Source organism: Pseudophryne corroboree, chromosome 6 (assembly GCF_028390025.1).
Source record: "Pseudophryne corroboree isolate aPseCor3 chromosome 6, aPseCor3.hap2, whole genome shotgun sequence".
NCBI classification, from domain to species: Eukaryota; Metazoa; Chordata; class Amphibia; order Anura; family Myobatrachidae; genus Pseudophryne; species Pseudophryne corroboree.
Window position 1 is genome coordinate 809,225,918 of NC_086449.1, and position 23,510 is coordinate 809,249,427.

At 48.2% G+C, this 23,510-nt stretch overlaps 1 protein-coding gene across 3 annotated transcripts in view; it reads right to left on the reverse strand.

Annotated features, from left to right (window-relative positions):
• Positions 1-23,510, reverse strand: part of STRA8 (stimulated by retinoic acid 8) — a 65,801-nt gene that overhangs the window by 33,439 nt on the left and 8,852 nt on the right. For all 3 annotated transcript variants that reach the window (XM_063929020.1, XM_063929018.1, XM_063929019.1), the window contains exons 3-4: positions 21,373-21,448; positions 4,312-4,396 (exon numbers count right to left, since the gene is read on the reverse strand). In XM_063929020.1, the coding sequence (XP_063785090.1) occupies positions 4,312-4,396; positions 21,373-21,448 (161 nt within the window). The remainder of the gene's footprint in view (positions 1-4,311; positions 4,397-21,372; positions 21,449-23,510) is intronic.

Below are 23,510 nucleotides of genomic sequence, written 5' to 3' on the forward strand. Positions count from 1 at the left end.
AGCCTCCTTTAGATAGGCAGCGTCCCTGATATGACCCAGTGTCAAGAGAACGCTATCCCTTATCCAGGGTGTCCCATTCAGATGATAAGTTATCTGCCCACTTTCAACAGCGCTACTCACCCACGCCGATGCCACGGCAGGTCTGAGCAGCGTACCCGTAGTGACATAAATAGATTTCAAAGTAGTTTACTGCTTACGATCCGCAGGATCCTTTAGGGCCGCCATGTCAGGGGACGGAAGCTCCACCTTCTTGGACAGCCGTGCTAGAGCCTTGTCCACATTGGGGGTTGACTCCCACTTTTCCCTATCCCCAGAGGGGAACGGGTATGCCATAATAATTCTCCTGGGAATCAACAACCTTTTGTCAGGAGCTTCCCAAGCCTTTTCAAAAAGAGTATTCAGTTCATGAGAGGGAGGAAACATTACCACAGGTTTCTTTCCTTTAAACATACAGACCCTTGTCTCAGATACAGCAGGGTCTTCTGTGATATGTGACACATCTTTTATTACCACAATCATGTACTGAATGCTCTTAGCCAGTTTAGGATCCAACCTGGCATCACTATAGTTGACACTAGAATCCGAATCCGTGTCGGTATCTGTGTCTGCTATTTGGGTAAATGACCGTTTCTGTGACCCTGAGGGAGTCTGCGTTTGGGAAAAAGCATCTTCTATGGATTGTCTCCATGATTGGTTCTGAGCCTCAGATTTATCCAATCTCTTATTTAGTAACGCCACATTTGCATTCAAGACACTCCACATATTTACAAAATCAGCAGTCGGCGGTGCCGACAGATTCACTCCCCCACTCTGTTCTGTCCCCACTCCAGCCTCCTCCTGGGAAGAGCATTCAGCCTCAGACATGTCGACACACTCGTACCGACACCCACTATCACACTGGGCTATAGGGGACAGACCAACAATAAGGCCTATTAGAGAAACACAGAGGGAGTTTGCCAGCTCACACCCAGCGCCTATCCCGGTCTGAAAGTGTATATATAATGCCCCAGACCTGTCAGCGCTTTTTATAAATAATAATAATTCAACACCAAATCTGCTGTGCCCCCCCGTTTAGCACCCAGTTACCTGTGACAGAAGTGTAGGAGGCCAGGACCAGCGTCTCTGCAGCTCACTATGAAGAGAAAATGGCGCTGATTAGAGCTGGGAGGACCAAGCCCCGCCCCCTTAATGGCGCGCTTATGTCCCGCTATTTTTTTGTACTGGACGGGGGTCCGTATACAGGGGGTCATTCCGAGTTGTTCGCTCGTTATTTTTTTTCGCTACGGATCGATTAGTCGCAAACTGCGCATGCGCAATGTTCGCAGTGCGCCTGCGCCAAGTAAATTTGCACAAAAGTTTGGTATTTTACTCATGGCGTAACAAAGTTTTTTCATCGTTCTGCTGATCGTAATGTGATTGACAGGAAGTGGGTGTTTCTGGGCGGAAACTGGCCGTTTTCTGGGAGTGTGCGGAAAAACGCAGGTGTGTCAGGGAAAAACGCGGGAGTGTCTGGAGAAACGGTGGAGTGGCTGGGCGAACGCTGGGAGTGTTTGTGACGTCAAACCAGGAACGAAACTGACTTAACTGATCGCAGTGTAGGAGTAAGTCTCGAGCTACTCAGAAACTGCTAAGATATTTCTATTTCTATGCTAAGATACACTTCCAGTAGGCGGCGGCTTAGCGTGTGCAATGCTGCTAAAAGCAGCTAACGAGCGAACAACTCGGAATGAGGGCCACAGTGCCTATGCACTGTATATCACTTTTGCCAGGCTGAAATTGAGGTTTTATTGCTGCCCAGGGCGCCCCCCCTGCGCCCTGCACCCATGTAGTGCCGCTTGTGTGTGGGAGCAATGGTGCGCAGCGCAACCGCTGCGCGGTACCTCTGAGACTGAAGTCTTCTGCCGTCTTTACTGAAGTCTTCTGTACTTCGGTTACTCACCCATCTTCTTTCTTCTGGCTCTGTGAGGGGGACGACGGCGCGGCTCCGGGAACGAGCAGCTAGGCTATACCAAGTGATCAGACCCTCTGGAGCTAATGGTGTCCAGTAGCATAAGAAGCAGAGCCTTGAAACTCACAGAAGTAGGTCTGCTTCTCTCCCCTCAGTTCCACGAAGCAGGGAGCCTGTTGCCAGCAGGTCTCCCTGAAAATAATAAACCTAACATAAAGTCTTTTCAGAGAAACTCAGTATAGCTCCTCAGAGTGCATCCAGTCTCACTGGGCACAGAATCTAACGGAGGTCTGGAGGAGAGGCATAGAGGGAGGAGCCAGTTCACACCCATTTAAAGTCTTAAAGTGCCCATGTCTCCTGCGGATCCCGTCTAAACCCCATGGTCCTTTTGGAGTCCTCAGCATCCTCTAGGACGTATGAGAAAAACATGTACAACATACCCACCAACATTTTACCTTTAAAAAATTGTGCACTTGCAGTGATTAGGGCGTGGCCATGTGTAAATGGGTGTGGCCATGGGTAAAGAGAAGTGGCCATGGGTAAACGGGGACTGAGACGCTGCTATAGCCACACTGGCACTGCCCACACAGAGGTTGGAGACGCCTGGCAGCTCACCGGCACTGTGGGAGTCTACTACTGCAGCGATGCAAGGGATCCGGTACAAATCGGAACAGCTCCACTTTCCAGCACAGGCTGCTATAATACGGTACTGTACTGGCCAAACCGGTACAGTTGAAGTGTATGGACCAATAAGATGTGTATAAAATGTGCAGTTCATCAATCCAGTCATCCCGCCCTCCTTGAAGTATTAAAAAATGGGCCCAGCTACCAAGGATGCAGGAGAGTGGGTATTCTAACTGTGGCCAAAGTGCACCCGTAAAGGTGTCACGTTCAAGGGGAGCAAGTGTGGGGCCTATGTATATGGGGTAGGAGGGTGCACCAAGCTGCTCTAGGGCTTGTGTTCAACGGAGTTCCAATTTAAGTAAAAGCTGTGATCTTATTTCACCATTTACAAGTGTTATGCTTTTTTTTGTTTTGTTTTTATTAAAAAACGGGGGTCCTCCTGCAAAGCTGGGAAAGTAAAGGTGCTCACACGTTAGACCTCCTTCAGGGCTGGAGGTAATTGTCGCATATTACATTTACGCTTGACAACAGATGCAAAACTGAAAAATAAAAAAGCATTTTAACAACCATGCAGAACCGACCACAATCATCAGAGGGGACCAATTCTGCACAGGCAGGAAATGCACCTACCTCCCCCCCCAGGTAAGTAACAGCAGCAGATGCACCAGGAATACTATAGGAGGTGTGGCTACACTGGGAGCACCAATGATGACAGAAAACACACAAGGGTAGATTTACTAAGGCCTCTACAAATTTAAAGTGGTGCCGTCACCCGTAGCAACCAATTAGATTCTGTCTCTCATTTTATAGGATGCAATAGGGAGATGATAGACAGAATCCGGTTGCTACGGGCAACACCACATCCAACCGTACAGTAAATGGCCGGTAAGTGTAGATAATTACTAATGGTCATATGTATCAAAGCTTGGCGAAAGATAAAGTGGATGGAGATAAAGTACCAGACAATCAGCTCCTAACTGTCATTTTCATACACAGCCTGTAACATAGCAGTTAGGAGCTGATCGGTTGGTACTTTGAGGTCGATTTACTAAGCCTTGGAGAGAGACAGGGGCAGACTTACTATGTCTTGGTGAGTGATAAAGTGGACAGAAATAGCCAGCCAATCAGCTCCTAACTGCCATGTTACAGGGTGTGAATGAAAAAAGAAAGGAGCTGATTGGCTGCTACTTTATCTCACCCAAATCAGATCGCAGCCGCCGTTTTTCCATCTTTGCATAACGGGGTGTGACTTAGACGCTTTCGGTGGATCAGACGCGGCAGTGCCCATAAACCTCGTCATTTTGCAACTTGCACCAGGATTCGAGCACACGGAAGTCATCTTCCTCCAAAAAGTTGTCCGTCTTGGGCGCATTTCGCAGAAGCAAGCCCTTATTATACACTGGCATCCTTAGCCTATCAGATGACTGGAATCTGCACAGCACGGACAATACGATCATGGGACGTACACACCACCCTAGAATGTTTCAGCAGATGTGAGATCTGCCCGCTGATCTGAGGGCCGGGCTTCGTGTGCATTGATTATCACATAAAATAGATTAAATAAAGGGCTCTTAATAATAATAATAATAATAAAACAAGCTCGTAGTTTAACAGTTAACAAAGAGCGCATTTATAACTACGGTTTAGTTGAAATAATTTGGAAGACATCTTTGGATACAGATCATAGTTTATGTGCTGCCCACGTTTGGCAAGAGCCGCCCGTTACTCACTACACCTACCCCTGATCGATGTGATACAGCTGTAAATATTCCTCCTTGATATCCTCCAGGCTGCAGCAGCCGCTGTCCTCCGTCTGGCAACGACCTGTTATCAGCGCAATGGAGAGAAGTCGTCAGTTACTGGGGGGAATTCAATTGTTTGAAAAGTCGGTTGGGTGTCTGTTTTTTCCTGTCTATTAAATAGGAAAAAACAGACACCCAACTGACTTCTCAAACAATTGAATTCCCCCCAGTGAGTTTTACTTTAATATATCTTTCCAGCAATCCAGTCAATGGACTCTTATTTAAATGTAATTCAGCGGAAGTCTGTTCTCGTGCACAGGAGACATTCGTTTACCTATAGTTCCCAGGGGTAGGGATGGACACTGAACATGGGAATATCGATAATTAGGGTTTGCATGTGTCCGATTTCCAACCGATACAGACGACTGTGATATATCGGCCAGACGATAACGACACTGCTTTTACGGTTTGATAAGTTTTCTGTTGCATTAGGCGTACAAAATGCGTCTCAGGGCGCATGCGCAAGTTAGGCGCAAATATGAAAAAGATAATTAACTCCAGAATTCCAAAACACTGACACACATGTAACGATCCGATACTGATCTGACTACTACTACTAGGGAATATCTCACATTTGCTCTGACTCACTGCTCCTATGAGGCTTTCTAAACAGTGATTAATACACGGAAGAGAAATTCCTGTCCTGCACTGACGAGCCATAACTTGGACAATACAGACAGGCTGGAAATTCTCTATCGGCAATGGCCCCTGATGTGCTCTGTAAAGCCAGGGGATAAAAGCACTGGCTCAATGTACTGCCATGTAAATACCATTACCCAGTAGTCTACTCTCCTTATTTGCAAATTGCAAAGGAAGCGCATCTACCTGCTCCAACAGCTGAGAGACCTGTATGTAAAACCGTCACGAAGGAGTAGCTTACAGATTCTCATATCGCAGTGTCTCACAAACTCGCTCCTCAAGGCACCCTTACAGTCCAGGTTTTAAGCATATCCATTGCTTAAGCACAAGTAACTTAGGACTATTCAGAAAGCACCCCTGCTCTGCAATGACGCAATTCAACATTGCACCGGTGCGGGAACAGCGCTTAATAAAAATCAGTTATCCCCTTTCTCCACTACTTGCCGCAGCAGTGAAATGTAACACTGCCGAGATTGACTCGCAGTGTTAGAGCGCATGCGTGAATTTGGGTTGCGCATGAGGAGACCGAGGTGCGGCGGAGGGAGCCAAACATGGGGCGAGAGATCCGAATGCATCTCTCTACGCATTCCTGGATTCCTTTCCATAGGAAGGGGCAGGGCATTGAGAATGGACGCCAGCTGAAGATGGCGTCCATTCTCGCAATTAAATTCTGAAAATTATGTATATGTACCATTTGATGAATTGGGAAATAAGGCGGTTCCCATACTAGTGTGACCACGTTCCACTTCAGGGATGACAGGTGTGCAGGAGATTTCAGTGGGATATCCAGCGTTACCTGTTTAATGAAAGTGGCCACCTACTTTTAAGGATAATGAACAAGCCCCTTAGTTAGTAAATTAGATATTTTTGATCAAGCTTAGTGATCGTCTTCATCATTCGTTATCCTGATGACGCATCTGATGAAAGTGTAAGCCCTATACTGAAACGCGCCAAGCCATTGGGATATATACTGCCAGCCACATTATTTTACTGAGAAACCTTCCTGTAACAGCGAAAGCTATTCGCATTGCATCTCTCCATTTATTGAGATATTGCTTTTTTCATCACCACCATAAACTGGGGCTTCTGAAACAGTAATCATAACAGGGATGGCTGATACCAGTCTGAAACGCACCACCGGGTCTCCCACAACCCACTGGATACTGTATTGGACTGATGCACCAAATAAATTAACAACATAGAGGGGAATTCAGTTAGCCGCAAAAATTTACCATGGCTAATTGACCCCCGGGGGCTATCCACTCAGCCCCAAAACCCGGCAGCAGTGACCGCAAAAATACCCAAAAAATGTAAACTTTTTCATGCGCAAAAAATGGAGGTGGATTGAATTCTGCGATAAAAGTATCGGGCCTGATTTAATTCCCTCCAATATTGGTGAGATTTGCTCCTAGGAATCCAATTCCGTACTTGCTATCTTTTTCACATTTGTTCTAGACGCTCATAATACTTCTTACTTTATTAGAGTCAGCTACATAATACTCCGCTATTACATATCAATGGTTCTTGCGGCTAATTGGTTGGAGACAGAAATTATAATTAAAGGGTCCATAACACTTTCCTTAATTAACATTCCCTTAAGTAGATGAAGTAATTGGGGCACAGAAACAGTATGATATTTAAAATAGGATTTTAATACCTACCGGTAAATCCTTTTCTCTTAGTCCATAGAGGATGCTGGGGATGCTTCAAGAACCATGGGGTATAGACGGGATCCGCAGGAGACATGGGCACTTTAAGACTTTGAATGGGTGTGAACTGGCTCCTTCCTCTATGTCCCTCCTCCAGACTCCAGTTTAAATAACTGTGCCCAGGGAGACGGACATTTCGAGGAAAAAATTTATTGTTAAACTACGGTGAGCATCTTAGCAGCTCACACCTCCGTATGCCGCAGAACATGGCATTCAACAGAACACCAGCCAACGGCATGAAGAATATGGGCAATGCGCTGACATAAAACGTAACACAACCTGTGTGTAAACACAACCAATAACAGCATAACGCATGCCAGGGACGTGCGGTGAGCTAAATAGCTAAGGAGTCACTGGCTAGAACTAGAGCCAGATTTACATGCAATATATGAGCCAAAGCGTACATCTGGGCATTATACATAGGTGCAGCAGTATAAACTCCTAGCTGGAAATTTGGTGAGTTTTGATCAGAGATGTGCGGAAAAGAGTTATGGCTATACAAATTATTAGAATGATGCAAAGAAGATATTTCAAACAAATTCTTTGTATTTTTCATATACTTTATACAGTCAAAACTCTGGTACAAACGTTAGTATGACAGGAAAGGCTCTGCCTCACCTGCCTCACCCCACCACACGTCACTGACGCATGCCATGGCATGAATATCGTCAGCAACAGGCTAACTTAAACGCAACACATCATGTGTGTAAACATACCCAATAACTGCAGATACAGTACGCACTGGGACGGGCGCCCAGCATCCTCTACGGACTAAGAGAAAAGGATTTACCGGTAGGTATTAAAATCCTATTTTCTCATACGTCCTAGAGAATGCTGGGGATGCTTCAAGAACCATGGCTCTAGAACGGGCGGGAGAGTGCGGATGACTCTGCAGCACCGATTGACCCAACAAGAGGTCCTCAACAGCCAGGGTATCAAACTTGTAAAACCTCTCACAGGTGTTTGAACCCGACCAAGTAACTGCTCGGCAAAGCCGTAATGCCGAGACCCCTCGTGCAGCCGCCCAGGATAAGCCCACCTTTCTGGTAGAATGGGCCTTCACCGATTGCGGTAACGGCAATCCAGCCGTAGAATGAGCTTGCCGAATCGTATTACAGATCCAGCATGCAATAGTCTGCTTGGAAGCAAGAGTCCCAATCTTGTTGGGATCATACAGGACAACAGAGCCTCCATTGTCCTAATCTGAGCCGTTCTGGCTACATAAATTTTCAAAGCTCTGACCACATCTAGAGACTTTGATTCCTCAAATGCGTCAGTAGCCACTGGCACCACAATAGGTTGTTCATGTGAAATGATGACACCACTTTAGGCGGAAACTGCTGACGAGTTCTCAACTCCGCTCTATCTTCATGGAAGATCAAATAGGGGCTCTTGTGAGACAAAGCCGCCAATTCAGACACCCGCCTTGCAGAGGCCAAGGCCAACAGCATGATCACTTTCCAAGTGACGAATATCAACTCAGCCTTACGTAAAGGTTCAAACCAATGAGATTGCAGGAACCGCAACACCACGTTAAGATCCCATGGTGCCCCCGGGGGCACAAAGGAAGGTTGGATGTGCAGCACGCCTTTCAAGAAAGTCTGAACTTCCGGAAGGGAAGCCAATTCTTTTTGAAAGAAAATTGACAAGGCCGAAAATTGTACTTTAATGGAGCCTAACTTTAGGCCCGCATCCACCCCTGCTTGCAGAAAATGGAGAAAACGGACCAGCTGAAATTCTTCCATAGGAGCCTCCTTGGATTCACACCAAGACACATATTTTCTCCAAATACGGTGATAATGTTTCGCCGCTACCTCTTTTCTAGCCTGAAGCAGTGTGGGAATGACTTTACTGGGAATACCCATTCGGGCTAGGATCCTGTGCTCAACCTCCAAGCCGTCAAACGAAGCCGCGGTAAGTCCTGGTACACGCACGGCCCCTGCTGTAACAGATCCTCTCGTAGAGGAAGAGGCCATGGATCTCCTATGAGCAATTCCTGAAGATCTGGATACCAAGCCCTCCTTGGCCAGTCTGGAACAATGAGGATTGCCTGAACCTTTGTTCTCCTTATGATCTTTATCACTTTTGGAATGAGTGGAATCGGAGGGAACACATATACCGACTGAAACACCCATGGTGTCACTAGGGCGTCCATTGCTATTGCGTGAGGGTCCCTTGACCTGAAACAATATCTCGGAAGTTTCTTGATGAGGCGAGACGCCATCATGTCTATTTGAGGAATTCCCCCAACGTCTTGTCACTTCTGCAAAGACCTCTTGATGAAGACCCCACTCTCCTGGATGGAGATCGCGTCTGTTGAGGAAGTCTGTTTCCCAGTTGTCTACACCCGGAATGAAGACCGCTGACAGAGCGTTTACATGTCTTTCCGCCCAGCGGAAAACTTTTGTGGCTTCTGCCATTGCCGCTCTGCTCTTCGTTCCCCCCTGGCGGTTTACGTACGCCACTTCCGACGAATTAAGACAGGCAGATCGCGAAGAAGATGTTCCGCTTGCAGAAGGTCGATGTAAATAGCCCTTAAATCCAGAATGTTTATGTGCAGACAAGCTTCCTGGCTTGACCATTTTCCCTGGAAATATTTCCCCCTGAATGACTGCTCCCCAGCCTCAGAGACTTACATCCATGGACACCAGGATCCAATCCTGGACCCCGAACCTTCGTCCCACTAGGAGGTGAGAACTGTGCAGCCACCACAGCAGAGAGATTCTGGTCCTGGAAGATAGGATTATTTTCCGGTGCATGTGCAGGTGAGACCCGGACCATATGTCCAACTGGTAACGCTAAAACCACTCTGGCATTTAACCTGAATGGCCTCGTAGGCCGCAACCATCTTTTTCATCAACGTAACGTATTGATGGATTGAGACTGTTGCAGATCTGACCCGACTCTGGATCCTCAGAGCTTTTTCCACTGGAAGAAACAAACTCTCAACAGTTCTGTATCTAACATTATTCCCGACGCCGACAACCGCGTCATTGGGATCAACAGTGATTCTGGCAAGTTCAGGATTGTTGAAGAACTGTCAGGGAGAAAGCAATGTTTTGCACCACTTGTTTCTTGACCTCGCCGTACTCAGGAGAGCATCCCAGTACAGAATAATAATGACTCTTTTACTATCAAAAGGAAAACCATCATACCGCCATCACTCCGGTGAATTGGTAATGACAATCCTGAATAGCAAACTCAGGTAAGCCTAATGCGGAAGAAACCGTACTTAGACCCTCTTTCTCCTTTTACAGATTGGAGATCCCTGCCCTGAGAGATTCCATCTTGTAGATCAACTTCTTAAGTAGAATTTTTTTGGGGGATTTTAGATATAGGATTGTTCTGACCGACTCGTCCGGCCTCAGAAGCACGAAAAAGCTTGAATAACAGCTTTTTTTTTTTTTTTTTGTGACCGGGACAGCAGAGCACTGACCTGATCCTGACACAACTCTTGTATGGCGTCGCATACTACCTCTCCAGAGGAGAATCGGTAAGGTCTATTTGAAAAATCAGTGAGGGGAATCGTCTGCAAACTCCAGTATGTCCCCCTTGGGACTCTATTCTTAAACTCACTGGTCCATGTCCGTTCCAGGACTGACTGACGAGTATTATATGTGGTCCCACCGTTGTGGGCTCCCGCAAGATAGACCCAGCGTCATGCGGTGGATGTGGCAGAAACAGAGGATGATTTCTGCTTTGAAAAAGGCTGCTGACCTCTTACCTTTTCACCTTCCTCTACCTGCAAAGAAAGGGAAAACCGTATCCATTCGGTCGAAATGACTGCATCCTACAAAAATGCATCACCAACCGTCGTGAGGGAACATAGGTCAAGAAGGTAGACTTACCAGTGGTATCTGCCGAGATCAACTTAACAAAGCCATCCCCAAACCAGGTTTCACCTTCATAGGGAAGAGATTCCAGTTCTTCTCGGAGTCAGCCTCAGCATTCCATTGGTGAATCCACAACATCATCCTAGTCGAGACCGCCATGGAATTGGCCCACGAACCCAAGAGTCCTATATCCCTTGTAGTCGCACGGCAGTATGCTGCAATGATATAGGCATGACCCAACTTAAGGAGTACCCTGCCTCCAACTACTCCCCCATGCGCATGTAATGCAAGTATAATCAACGTACATGCGGACACATAATTAGAGTATCACATATCTTCCTGTATACGATCCTTTGTGACAGGGCCCCGTGCAGAACAGGGGGTGACTCTCACTTTATTCTATCCACGGCGGGAAAAGAATAAACACTCGGAATCCTTGATAACTTTACCTCAGCATTCATTATAAATTTTTTATATATATATATACATATATATACCTTTAAATGCGGGATCCGGTCTGAAGATCGACAGTATCTAGGTCGACAATGTTTAGGTCGACCACTATAGGTCGACAGTCACTAGGTCGACATGGATGGAAGGTCGACAGGGTTTCTAGGTCAACATGTGCTAGGTCGACAGGTCTAAAGGTCGACATGAGTTTTTCAAATTTTTTAATTTTTTTTGAATTTTTTCATACTTAACGATCCATGTGGACTACGATTGGAACGGTAATCTGTGCCGAGCGAAGCGAAGGCACCATGCCCGAAGCATGGCGAGCGAAGCGAGCCATGCGAGGGGACGCGGTGCACTAATTTGGGATCCCGGTCACTCTACGAAGAAAACGACACCCAAAAATAAAAAATAAATCCTCATGTCGACCTTTAGACCTGTCGACCTAGCACATGTCGACCTAGAAACCCTGTCGACCTTCCATCCATGTCGACCTAGTGACTGTCGACCTATAGTGGTCGACCTAAACATTGTCGACCTAGATACTGTCGATTTGATGAACCACACCCTTTAAATGCACCTATACACACATATATCTATATATATATATATATATCTAACACGTATACATATATCCTTTTGTCAGGAACAGCAGGGTCCCTAGTGACATTAATACGTTCTAATGTGTATGAACAGGTACTGAATGCCGATTTTGTGGACATAAGAAATCTTATTCGAGTCGATCTCAGGGAGTAGTAACTGGGCAAAATAAAATTTTTGCTATCCCGAGGGGTCTGAGAGAAATCTATCCTATGAATATGACTCCCTCCATAAATATTATCACGTCTGTGATCGTGCCACAGACCTATGTAACCTTACTATACATACATACATACATACATTATATACATTATATATATATATATATATATATATATATATATATGTATAGCTCTTTCTGATATGCATCACATTATCATGCCAATTTCCACCCAGTCAGATATTGTTGGTGCCGACAGGGTCACCCCCACGTCTGTGTCTCCCATATAGTTTTCTCTTGGGAAAAATATACCTCTACTGACATGTTGACATTTATTTACATGTACCCAGTACCATTAGGAGTCGACAGCGCCGACAGAGTCATTCCCTTTGTGGCATAGCACTCAGCCTCAGATATGCCGACACATGTGTACCAAACACCCACCGACATTACACTGGCTATAAGGGATAGACCCCAGTACATTCTGTCATGGAAACACAGAAGGGGTTTACCATCTCATTTCACAGCGCTCATGATATAGTGTGCTTTTATTTTCAACTTATATTGCACCAAACAACTGTGCCCCCCCCCCCCCCTCGTTTTCCACTCTGATCTGTACAGCAGTGCTTTGGAAGGACCAGCGTCTCTGAGGAGAAAATGGCGCTGAAATGAGCTGTGAGGGGGAAGCCCCGCCCCCTTAATGGCACGCTTCAGCCCCGCTATTACTTACATATATTTATACTGGCGGGGGGTTAAAATAAGATTTTAAACCTACTGGTAAATCTTTTTCTCGTAGTCCGTAGAGGATGCTGGGGACTCCGTAAGGACCATGGGGATAGAAGGGCACCGCAGGAGACATGGGCACTTTAAGAAAGAACTTTAGGTATGGGTGTGCACTGGCTCCTCCCTCTATGCCCCTCCTCCAGACCTCAGTTAGAGAAACTGTGCCCAGAGGAGACGGACAGTACGAGGAAAGGATTTTTGTTAATCCAAGGGCAAGATTCATACCAGCCCACACCATTCACACCGTATAACTTGTGATATACGAACCAGTTAACAGTATGAAAACAACACAGCATCAGTGCGAGACCGATTAAACTTATAACATAACCCTTATGTAAGCAAAACTATATACAAGTCTTGCAGAAGTAGTCCGCACTTGGGACGGGAGCCCAGCATCCTCTATGGACTACGAGAAAAAGATTTACCGGTAGGTTTAAAATCTTATTTTCTCTTACGTCCTAGAGGATGCTGGGGACTCCGTAAGGACCATGGGGATTATACCAAAGCTCCCAAACGGGCGGGAGAGTGCGGATGACTCTGCAGCACCGACTGAGCAAACAGGAGGTCCTCCTCAGCCAGGGTATCAAACTTATAGAACTTTGCAAAGGTGTTTGAACCCGACCAGGTAGCAGCTCGACACAGTTGTAATGCCGAGACGCCTCGGGCAGCCGCACAAAAAGAGCCCACCTTCCTAGTGGAATGGGCCTTAACCGATTTTGGTAACGGCAATCCAGCCGTAGAATGCGCCTGCTGAATCGTGTTTCAGATCCAGCGAGCAATAGTCTGTTTTGAAGCAGGAGCGCCAACCTTGTTGGCTGCATACAGGACAAACAGTACTTCTGGCCACGTAAATTTTCAAAGCCCTGACCACATCAAGGGACTCGGAATCCTCCAAGTCTCGCGTAGCCACAGGCACCACAATAGGTTGGTTCATATGAAAAGATGACACCACCTTAGGCAAAAATTGAGGACGGGTCCGCAATTCCGCTCTATCCATATGGAAAACCAGATAGGGGCTTTTATGAGACAAAGCTGCCAATTCCGACACTCGCCTAGCCGAAGCCAAGGTTAACAACATGACCACCTTCCAAGTGAGATATTTTAACTCCACCGTTTTAAGTGATTCAAACCAGTGCGACTTAAGGAAACTCAACACCACGTTAAGGTCCCAAGGCGCCACCGGAAGTACAAAAGGAGGCTGAATATGCAGCACTCCCTTCACAAAAGTCTGTACTTCTGGGAGAGAAGCTAATTCCTTCTGAAAGAAAATGGATAGGGCCGAAATCTGAACCTTAATGGAGCCTAATTTTAGGCCCAAATTCACTCCAGTTTGTAGGAAGTGAAGGAAACGGCCCAGATGGAATTCTTCCGTAGGAGCATTCCTGGCCTCACACCAAGAAACATACTTTCGCCATATACGGTGATAATGTTTAGCTGTCACGTCCTTCCTAGCCTTTATCAGAGTAGGAATGACCTCATCCGGAATGCCCTTTTCCGCTAGGATCCGGCGTTCAACCGCCATGCCGTCAAACGCAGCCGCGGTAAGTCTTGGAACAGACAGGGCCCCTGTTGCAACAGGTCCTGTCTTAGAGGAAGAGGCCACGGGTCCTCTGTGAGCATTTCTTGCAGATCTGGATACCAAGTCCTTCGTGGCCAATCTGGAACAATGAGGATTGTTCTCACTCCTCTTTTTCTGATTATCCTCAGCACCTTGGTTATGAGAGGTAGAGGAGGAAATACATAGACCGACTGGAACACCCACGGTGTCACCAGGGCATCCACAGCTACTGCCTGAGGGTCTCTTGACCTGGCGCAATACCTCTGTAGCTTTTTGTTGAGGCGGGATGCCATCATGTCCACCTGTGGCAGTTCCCACCGACTTGTAATCTGTGCGAAGACTTCCTGATGAAGTCCCCACTCTCCCGGGTGGAGGTCGTGTCTGCTGAGGAAGTCTGCTTCCCAGTTGTCTACTCCCGGGATGAACACTGCTGACAGTGCGCTTACGTGATTCTCCGCCCAGCGAAGAATTCTGGTGGCTTCCGCCATCGCCACTCTGCTCCTTGTGCCGCCTTGTTGGTTTACATGAGCCACTGCGGTGATGTTGTCTGACTGAATCAGCAGCGGTTGGTCGCGAAGCAAGTTCTCCGCTTGACGCAGGGTGTTGTATATGGCCCTTAGTTCCAGGATGTTGATGTGAAGGCAAGTCTCTTGACTTGACCACAGACCTTGGAAATTTCTTCCCTGTGTGACTGCTCCCCAACCTCGGAGGCTTGCGTCCGTGGTCACCAGGATCCAGTCCTGAATGCCGAATCTGCGGCCCTCGAGAAGGTGAGCACTCTGCAGCCACCACAGAGTGACACCCTGGCCCTGGGGGATAGGGTGATTAACTGATGCATCTGAAAGTCCCATTGAAAGGTCCTCGCATGGAACCTGCCGAAGGGAATGGCCTCGTATGATGCCACCATCTTTCTCAGGACTCAAGTGCAGTGATGCACTGACACCTGTTTTGGTTGCAATAGGTTCCTGACCAGAGTCATGAGTTCCTGGGCTTTTTCTATCGGAAGATAAACCCTCTTCTGGTCCGTGTCCAGAATCATGCCCAAGAAAGGCAGACGAGTTGTAGGAACCAACTGCGACTTTGGAATATTGAGAATCCAGCCGTGTTGCTGTAACACTTCCAGTGAAAGTGATACGCTGTTCAGCAACTGCTCTCTTGATCTCGCTTTTATGAGGAGATCGTCCAAGTATGGGATAATTGTGACCCCTTGCTTCCGCAGGAGTACATCATTTCCGCCATTACCTTGGTAAATATTCTCGGTGCCGTGGAGAGACCAAACGTCAACGTCTGAAATTGGTAATGACAATCCTGTACCACAAATATGAGGTACGCCTGATGAGGTGGATAAATGGGGACATGAAGGTATGCATCCTTTATGTCCAGAGACACCATAAAATCCCCCCCTTCCAGGCTTGCGATGACCGCTCTCAGCGATTCCATCTTGAACTTGAACCTTTTCATGTATATGTTCAGGGATTTTAAATTCAATATGGGTCTGACCGAACCGTCCGGTTTCAGGACTACAAACATGGTCGAATAATAACCCCTTCCCTGTTGAAGGAGGGGAACCTTGACCACCACCTGTTGAAGATACAATTTGTGAATTGCAGTTAACACTATTTCCCTCTTGTGGGTGGAAGCTGGTAGGGCCGATTTGAGGTATCGGTGAGGGGGCATCTCTTCGAATTCCAGCTTGTATCCCTGAGACACAATTTCTATTGCCCAGGGATCCACCTGGGAGTGAACCCACTTGTGGCTGAAATTTCGAAGACGTGCCCCCACCGGGCCTAGCTCCGCCTGTGGAGCCCCAGCGTCATGCGGTGGATTTTGTAGAGGCCGGGGAGGACTTCTGTTCCTGGGAACTAGCTGTGTTGTGCAGCTTCTTTCCTCTGCCCCTGCCTCTGGCAAGAAAGGACGCACCTCGGACTTTCTTGTTTCTTTGTGATCGAAAGGACTGCATTTGATAATACGGTGCTCTCTTAGGCTGTGAGGGAATATAAGGCAAAAATTTCACTTTCCAGCTGTAGCTGTGGAGACCAGGTCCGAGAGACCCTCCCCAAACAATTCCTCACCCTTGTAAGGTAAAACCTCCATATGCCTTTTTGAGTCGGCTTCACCTGTCCATTGCCGAGTCCACAGGACCCTTCTGGCAGAAATCGACATAGCATTTATTCTAGTACCCAGTAGACTAATGTCTCTTTGAGCATCTCTCATATATAGGACAGCGTCTTTAATATGCCCCAGGGTCAACAATATAGTATCCTTGTCTAAGGTATCAATTTCCTCAGATAAGGTATCCGTCCATGCTGCTACAGCACTACACACCCAGGCCGACGCGATTGCCGGCCTCAGTAAGGTACCTGAATGTGTATAAATGGACTTTAGGGTAACCTCCTGTTTGCGATCCGCAGCATCTTTGAGGGTAGCCGTATCCTGTGACGGCAGGCCACCTTCTTGGATAAGCGTGTTAAAGCTTTGTCCACCCTAGGGGAGGATTCCCAGCGTAACCTGTCCGTTGGCGGGAAAGGATACGCCATAAGAATCCTTTTGGAAATCTGCAGTTTTTTATCTGGAGATTCCCAAGCCTTTTCACATAACTCATTCAGCTCGTGTGAGGGGGGAAAGGTTACCTCCGGCTTCTTTCCCTTATACATATGCACCCTCTTGTCAGGGACTGGGGTTTCCTCTGTGATGTGCAACACATCCTTAATTGCTATAATCATATAACGGATGGATTTAGCCAATTTTGGCTGTAACTTTGCATCATCGTAATCGACACTGGAGTCAGAATCCATGTCGGTATCTGTGTCAACAATTTGGGATAGTGGGCGCTTCTGAGACCCTGATGGCCTCTGCGACATAGGATCAGGCACGGGTTGAGACCCTGACTGTCCCGAGGCTTCAGCTTTGTCTAACCTTTCATGCAAGGAATTAACATTATCATTTAAAACCTTCCACATATCCATCCAATCAGGTGTCGGCGCCGTCGGCGGAGACACCACATTCATTTGCTCCCGCTCTGCTTCCACATAGCCTTCCTCATCAGACATGTCGACACAAGCGTACCGACACACCACACACACAGGGAATGCCCTTTCTGAAGACAGTTCCCCCACAAGGCCCTTTGAGAGACAGAGAGAGAGTATGCCAGCACACACCCCAGCACTATAAACCCAGGAATAACACAGTAACTTAATGTTAACCCAGTAGCTGCTGTTTATATTGTGTTTTGCGCCTAATTATGTGCCCCCCCCCCCTCTCTTTTTAACCCTCTTCTACCGTGTATCTGCAGGGGAGAGCCTGGGGAGCTTCCTCTCAGCGGAGCTGTGGAGAAAAAATGGCGCTGGTGAGTGCTGAGGAAGAAGCCCCGCCCCCTCGGCGGCGGGCTTCTGTCCCGCTTAAATATGCAATTCTTGGCGGGGGCTCATACATATATACAGTGCCCAGCTGTATATATGTTTAACTTTGCCAAAAGAGGTCCCAAATGCTGCCCAGGGCGCCCCCCCCCCCCTGCGCCCTGCACCCTTACAGTGACCGGAGTAAGTGAGGTGTGTGGGAGCAATGGCGCACAGCTGCAGTGCTGTGCGTTACCTCAGTGAAGATCACGGAGTCTTCTGCTGCCTGTGAAGTCTTCTTTGCTTCTCATACTCACCCGGCTTCTGTCTTCCGGCTCTGCGAGGGGGACGGCGGCGCGGCTCTGGGACCGGACGGCGAGGGTGAGATCCTGCGTACCGATCCCTCTGGAGCGAATGGTGTCCAGTAGCCTAAGAAGCAGGACCTAGCTTCAGAGAGTAGGGCTGCTTCTCTCCCCTCTGTCCCACGTTGCAGGGAGTCTGTTGCCAGCAGATCTCCCTGAAAATAAAAAACCTAACAAAATACTTTCTCTCAGCAAACTCAGGAGAGCTCACTGAAAAGAACCCAGCTCGTCTGGGCACAGTATCAAACTGAGGTCTGGAGGAGGGGCATAGAGGGAGGAGCCAGTGCACACCAGAACCTAAATTCTTTCTTAAAGTGCCCATGTCTCCTGCGGAGCCCGTCTATCCCCATGGTCCTTACGGAGTCCCCAGCATCCACTAGGACGTTAGAGAAATTTGATTTACCTGCCGTAGCTGTGGAGACCAGGTCCGAGAGACCTTCCCCAAACAATTCCTCACCCCTGTAAGGTAAAACCTCCATATGCCTCTTTGAGTCGGCATCACCTGTCCATTGCCGGGTTCATAGGACTCGTCTAGCAGAAATCGACATAGCGTTGACTCTAGAACCCAGTAGACCAATGTCTCTTTGAGCATCTCTCATATATAAGACAGCATCTTTAATATGTCCTAGGGTCAATAAAATGGTATCCTTATCCAGGGTATCAATTTCCGTCGATAAGGTATCTGTCCACGCTGCTACAGCGCTACAAACCTAAGCCAACGCTATCGCCGGTAGGGCACCAGAACGTGTGTAAATGGACTTCAAGGTAACCTCCTGCTTACGATCAGCAGGATCCCTGAGGGCAGCCATATCTTGGGATGGCAGCGCCACCTTTTTGGATAAGCGTGTCAACGCTTTGTCCACCCTAGGGGAGGATTCCCACCATATCCTGTCTTTTGCTGGGAAAGGATACGCCATAAGAATCCTTTTGGGAATCTGCAGTTTCTTGTCTGGAGATTCCCACGCTTTTTCACATAACTCATTCAGCTCATGAGAGGGGGGAAAGGTCACCTCAGCTTTCTTTCCCTTAAACATGTGTACCCTCGTGTCAGGGACAGAGGGGTCATCAGTGATGTGCAGTACATCCTTTATTGCAATAATCATATATCGAATACTTTTAGCCAATTTTGGCTGTAACTTTGCATCATCGTAGTCGACACTGGAGTCAGAATCCGTGTCGGTATTAGTGTCTACAATTTGGGATAGTGGGCGCTTTTGAGACCCCGAAGGTCCCTGCGACATACCCCTGCCTGTTCCCTAGCCTCAGCTTTGTCCAATCTTTTGTGCAATAAATTTACATTAGCACTTAAAACATTCCACATATCCATCCAGTCAGGTGTCGGCGTTGTCGACGGAGACACCACACTCAATTGCTCCACCTCCTCCCTAGGAGAGCCTTCTACCTCAGACATGCCGACACACGCGTACCGACACACCACACACTCAGGGAATCCTCTTATCTGAAGACAGTTCCCCCACAAGGCCCTTTGGAGAGACAGAGAGAGAGTATGCCAGCACACACCCAGCGCTAATGACCCAGGAAAAAACACACAATATGTTTACCCAGATAGCGCTGTAATCAAGTATTTTGCGCCAAATTATGTGCCCCCCCCCCCCCTTCTTTAAAACACTCTTTCACCGTGTAAGCAGGGGAGAGTCCGGGGAGCTTCCTCTCAGCGCTGTGCTGTGGAGAAAACGGCGCTGGTGAGTGCTGAGGAACAAGCTCCGCCCCCTCAGCGGCGGGCTTCGGTCCCGCTAAAATATTGAAAAAACTGGCGGGGGCTCTTTTATATACAGTGCCCAGCCTGTATATATGTATATTTGCCAGAGATTGAGGCTCATATTGCTGCCCAGGGAGCCCCCCCTGCGCCCTGCACCCTTACAGTGACTGCCGTTTGTGTGTGCTGTGTGGGAGCAATGGCGCACAGCGCTACCGCTGTGCGGTACCTCAGTGAAGATCTGAAGTCTTCTGCCGCCTCTGAAGTCTTCTTTCTTCTCATACTCACCCGGCTTCTATCTTCTGGCTCTGCGAGGAGGACGGCGGCGCGGCTCTGGGACGGACGGCGAGGGTGAGACCTGCGTACCGATCCCTCTGGAGCTAATGGTGTCCAGTAGCCTAAGAAACAGAGCCTAACATTAAAGTAGGTCTGTTTCTCTCCCCTCAGTCCCTCGATGCAGGGAGTCTGTTGCCAGCAGGCTCCCTGAAAATAAAAACCTAACAAAATACTTTCTTTTCAGGAAACTCAGGAGAGCTCCCTGTAATGTACCCAGTCTCCTCTGGGCACAGTAATAAACTGAGGTCTGGAGGAGGGGCATAGAGGGAGGAGCCAGTGCACACCCATACCTAAAGTTCTTTCTTAAAGTGCCCATGTCTCCTGCGGAGCCCGTCTATCCCCATGGTCCTTACGGAGTCCCCAGCATCCTCTAGGACGTAAGAGAAATATAGTGCCTAGACACTTATATACTCGATTGCCAGTCTCGATTTATATGCTGCCCAGGGCGCCTAAGCGCCCCCCCAGCGCGCCCTGCACCGTACAGTGCCTGTATGTGTGGGAGCATGGCGCACAGCGCGGCCGCTGTGCGGTACCTCAAAGCCGTCACTGAAGTCTTCTGATCTTCTTCTACTCACCCGTCTTCTGACTTCTGGCTCTGCAAGGGGGGTGACGGCGCGGCTCCGGGAACGAGCATCTAGGCGTACCTAGCGATCAGACCCTCTGGAGCTAATGGTGTCCAGTAGCCTAAGAAGCAGAGCCTTGAAACTCACAGAAGTAGGTCTGCTTCTCTCCCCTCAGTCCCACGATGCAGGGAGACTGTTGCCAGCAGTTCTCCCTGAAAATAATAAACCTAACAAAAGTCTTTTTCAGAGAAACTCAGTAGAGCTCCCCTGTGTGTGACCAGTCTCACTGGGCACAGAATATAAACTGGAGTCTGGAGGAGGGGCATAGAGGGAGGAGCCAGTTCACACCCATTCAAAGTCTTAAAGTGCCCATGTCTCCTGCGGATCCCGTCTATACCCCATGGTTCTTGAAGCAGCCCCAGCATCCTCTAGGACGTATGAGAAAATGAGTTTCTCCTTTATTTATTTATTAATGTATATTGTGATAAAAGTGTTAAACGTTTTGTTCACATAAAGAATAAGTAAAGGTGGTTACACACTGGCCGATATATCGGCCGTTCTATTGAACGGCCGACATATCGCGGGTCCGTCGGCCAGTGTGTACGGGCGATACGTCTGTGAACTCCGTCGTTCACAGACATATCGCGTCGGCCCCGCAGCACAGCCGACGGGCAATATATATACCGATATATTGGCGCGTCGATGCGTGTGTACACATGCTGCGGCAGCCGGCGGTAATTGACAGCTGAAATGGGCGGGCGTGTGTACACGCCAGCCAGTTCAAGACGTCAGTCCCCGACGGATCGGGCAGTGTGTATGCACAGAACACTGCCCGATCCGTCCATAGATATATCTGCCGATCAATTGATCGGCAGATATATCTATCAGTGTGTACCCACCTTAAGACTAAACTGCAAGTAATGTTTATTCTATCACGTTACAGAAGCTCCCACCTCTCATCTTTAGCAAGGAGTCCAGTGTGTTTTCCAGTTGCTGGATATATAGTTTAGCCGTTTGCAGAACCTGGTGCTGTAATACAGGAAACACATGACAGTCAAAGAAATACACTTCAAAGCCCCATTAATGAGACGGTTTATATGGCACAAGAGTCACATGACCTGCACCAGCCAATCGGATACCATCTTGGATTTGGTATTGGAAATTATACTAAAAACGGCAAGTGTCAGATTGGTTTCTATGGCTTAGGATGCAAGTCTGTGTTACTGTTCTCTTATAGGGCCTAATTCAGACCTGATCGTAGCCCTGCAAAATTTCGCAGGGCTACGATCAGGCACACTGACATGCAGGGGGACGCCCAGCACAGGGCTAGTCCGCACCGCATGTCAGGCCCGACTCCCCCGCAGAAGTACAAAAGCATCGCACAGCAGCAATGCTTTAGCACTTCAGGAGTAGCTCCCAGCCAGCGCAGCTTTTGCGTGCTGGCCGGGAGCTACTTGTCGCTGCCCGGGTCGCAGCGGCTGTGTGTGACGTCACGCAGCCGCTGCCGCCTGCCCCCCGCACAGTCTGGCCACGCCTGCGTTGGCCGGACTGCCCACTCCCGCCCAGCGACCGCCTCTGCCTATCAATCAGGCAGAGTTGATCGCTAGGCAACGACAACCGTCGGCTGTCAGCCATGCGCCGGCGCACTGCGGTGCTGGCGCACTTCTGACCTGATCGCTGCACTGCGATGAACGACAGCGTGCGATCAGGTCAGAATTGACCCACTGAGAGCGTCTGTTACCCATGGACAATGGAGGCAGCCATGTTTTAAGATGAACCAATATTTACGAGAATGCAGCCTATCAATAAATTAGGAGCCATTAATCGCCACGTCTCTGACATTAGACGTGGCATGACAGCGGGGTCCCAAAGAGCTAAACAGCTGCAGCACTAATGTAATACTGGCTCAGCATACACCATGGCCGGCTGCACTGCGGCCCTGATTCGGATTTGGGAATAAAGAATGAAAGAGCAAGTAACTATGCACCTTTGTAATACCATGCTGCACTGCAGGTGGGGTAGATTTAAAATGGGCAGAGAGATTTAGATGTGAGGCAGGTGTGTCCAAACTGTGATCTATACTGCAGGGTAAGAAGAATAAATCTGCCCAGCGTTTCTGGGCTACATGCAAAAGTAGCCAGTATATACCCTGCATGCAAAAAAATGTATGTATTTGCAGCACTTGCAACATGGTTTATCCAAGTGCACAGTTACTTGCTCTTCTTACTCTGGGGGTGATTCCGAGTTGTTCGCTCGCTAGCTGCTTTTAGCAGCATTGCACACGCTAAGCCGCCGCCCTCTGGGAGTGAATCTTAGCTTAGCAGAATTGCGAACGAAAGATTAGCAAAATTGCGAATAGAAATTTCTTAGCAGTTTCTGAGTAGCTCCAGACTTACTCCTACACTGCGATCAGTTCAGTCAGTTTCGTTCCTGGTTTGACGTCACAAACACGCCCTGCGTTCGGCCAGCCACTCCCCCGTTTCTCCAGCCACTCCCGCGTTTTATCCTGAAACGCCTGCGTTTTTCCGCACACTCCCATAAAACGGCCAGTTTCCGCCCAGAAACACCCACTTCCTGTCAATCACACTCCGATCACCAGAACGAAGAAAAAACATCTTGACGCCGTGAGTAAAATACCAAACTTTTGTGCAGATTTACTTGGCGCAGGCGCACTGCGAACATTGCGCAGTTTGCGACTAATCGCTCCGTAGCGAAAAAAAAATAATGAGCGAATAACTCGGAATGACCCCCTCTATTCCCAGCTCGGAATCAGGCCCCGTGTGCAGGAAAGAAGTGCTCTTCCTTACCTCTGCAGCAGATCACTTCTGTGTGCACAGCTATGGCAAGTGCACTCCTTTAATAATAAGACACATGCTTAGGTCATGAAAGAACACGCACTAACATGGACTTATATACAGTACAGAGCACCCTCTATATGACACTCTGCAGCAAGATCGCAATGACATGCCAACTCTCTAGAAATCCGCGTTTAGCAGGTCTTGGGTGGCGAGCTAACTGCATCACGCATGACACTTAGCACGGGAGAAGCTGCTTCACTTGACTAATCCCGTGCATTAGCCCAGGAGCTAAA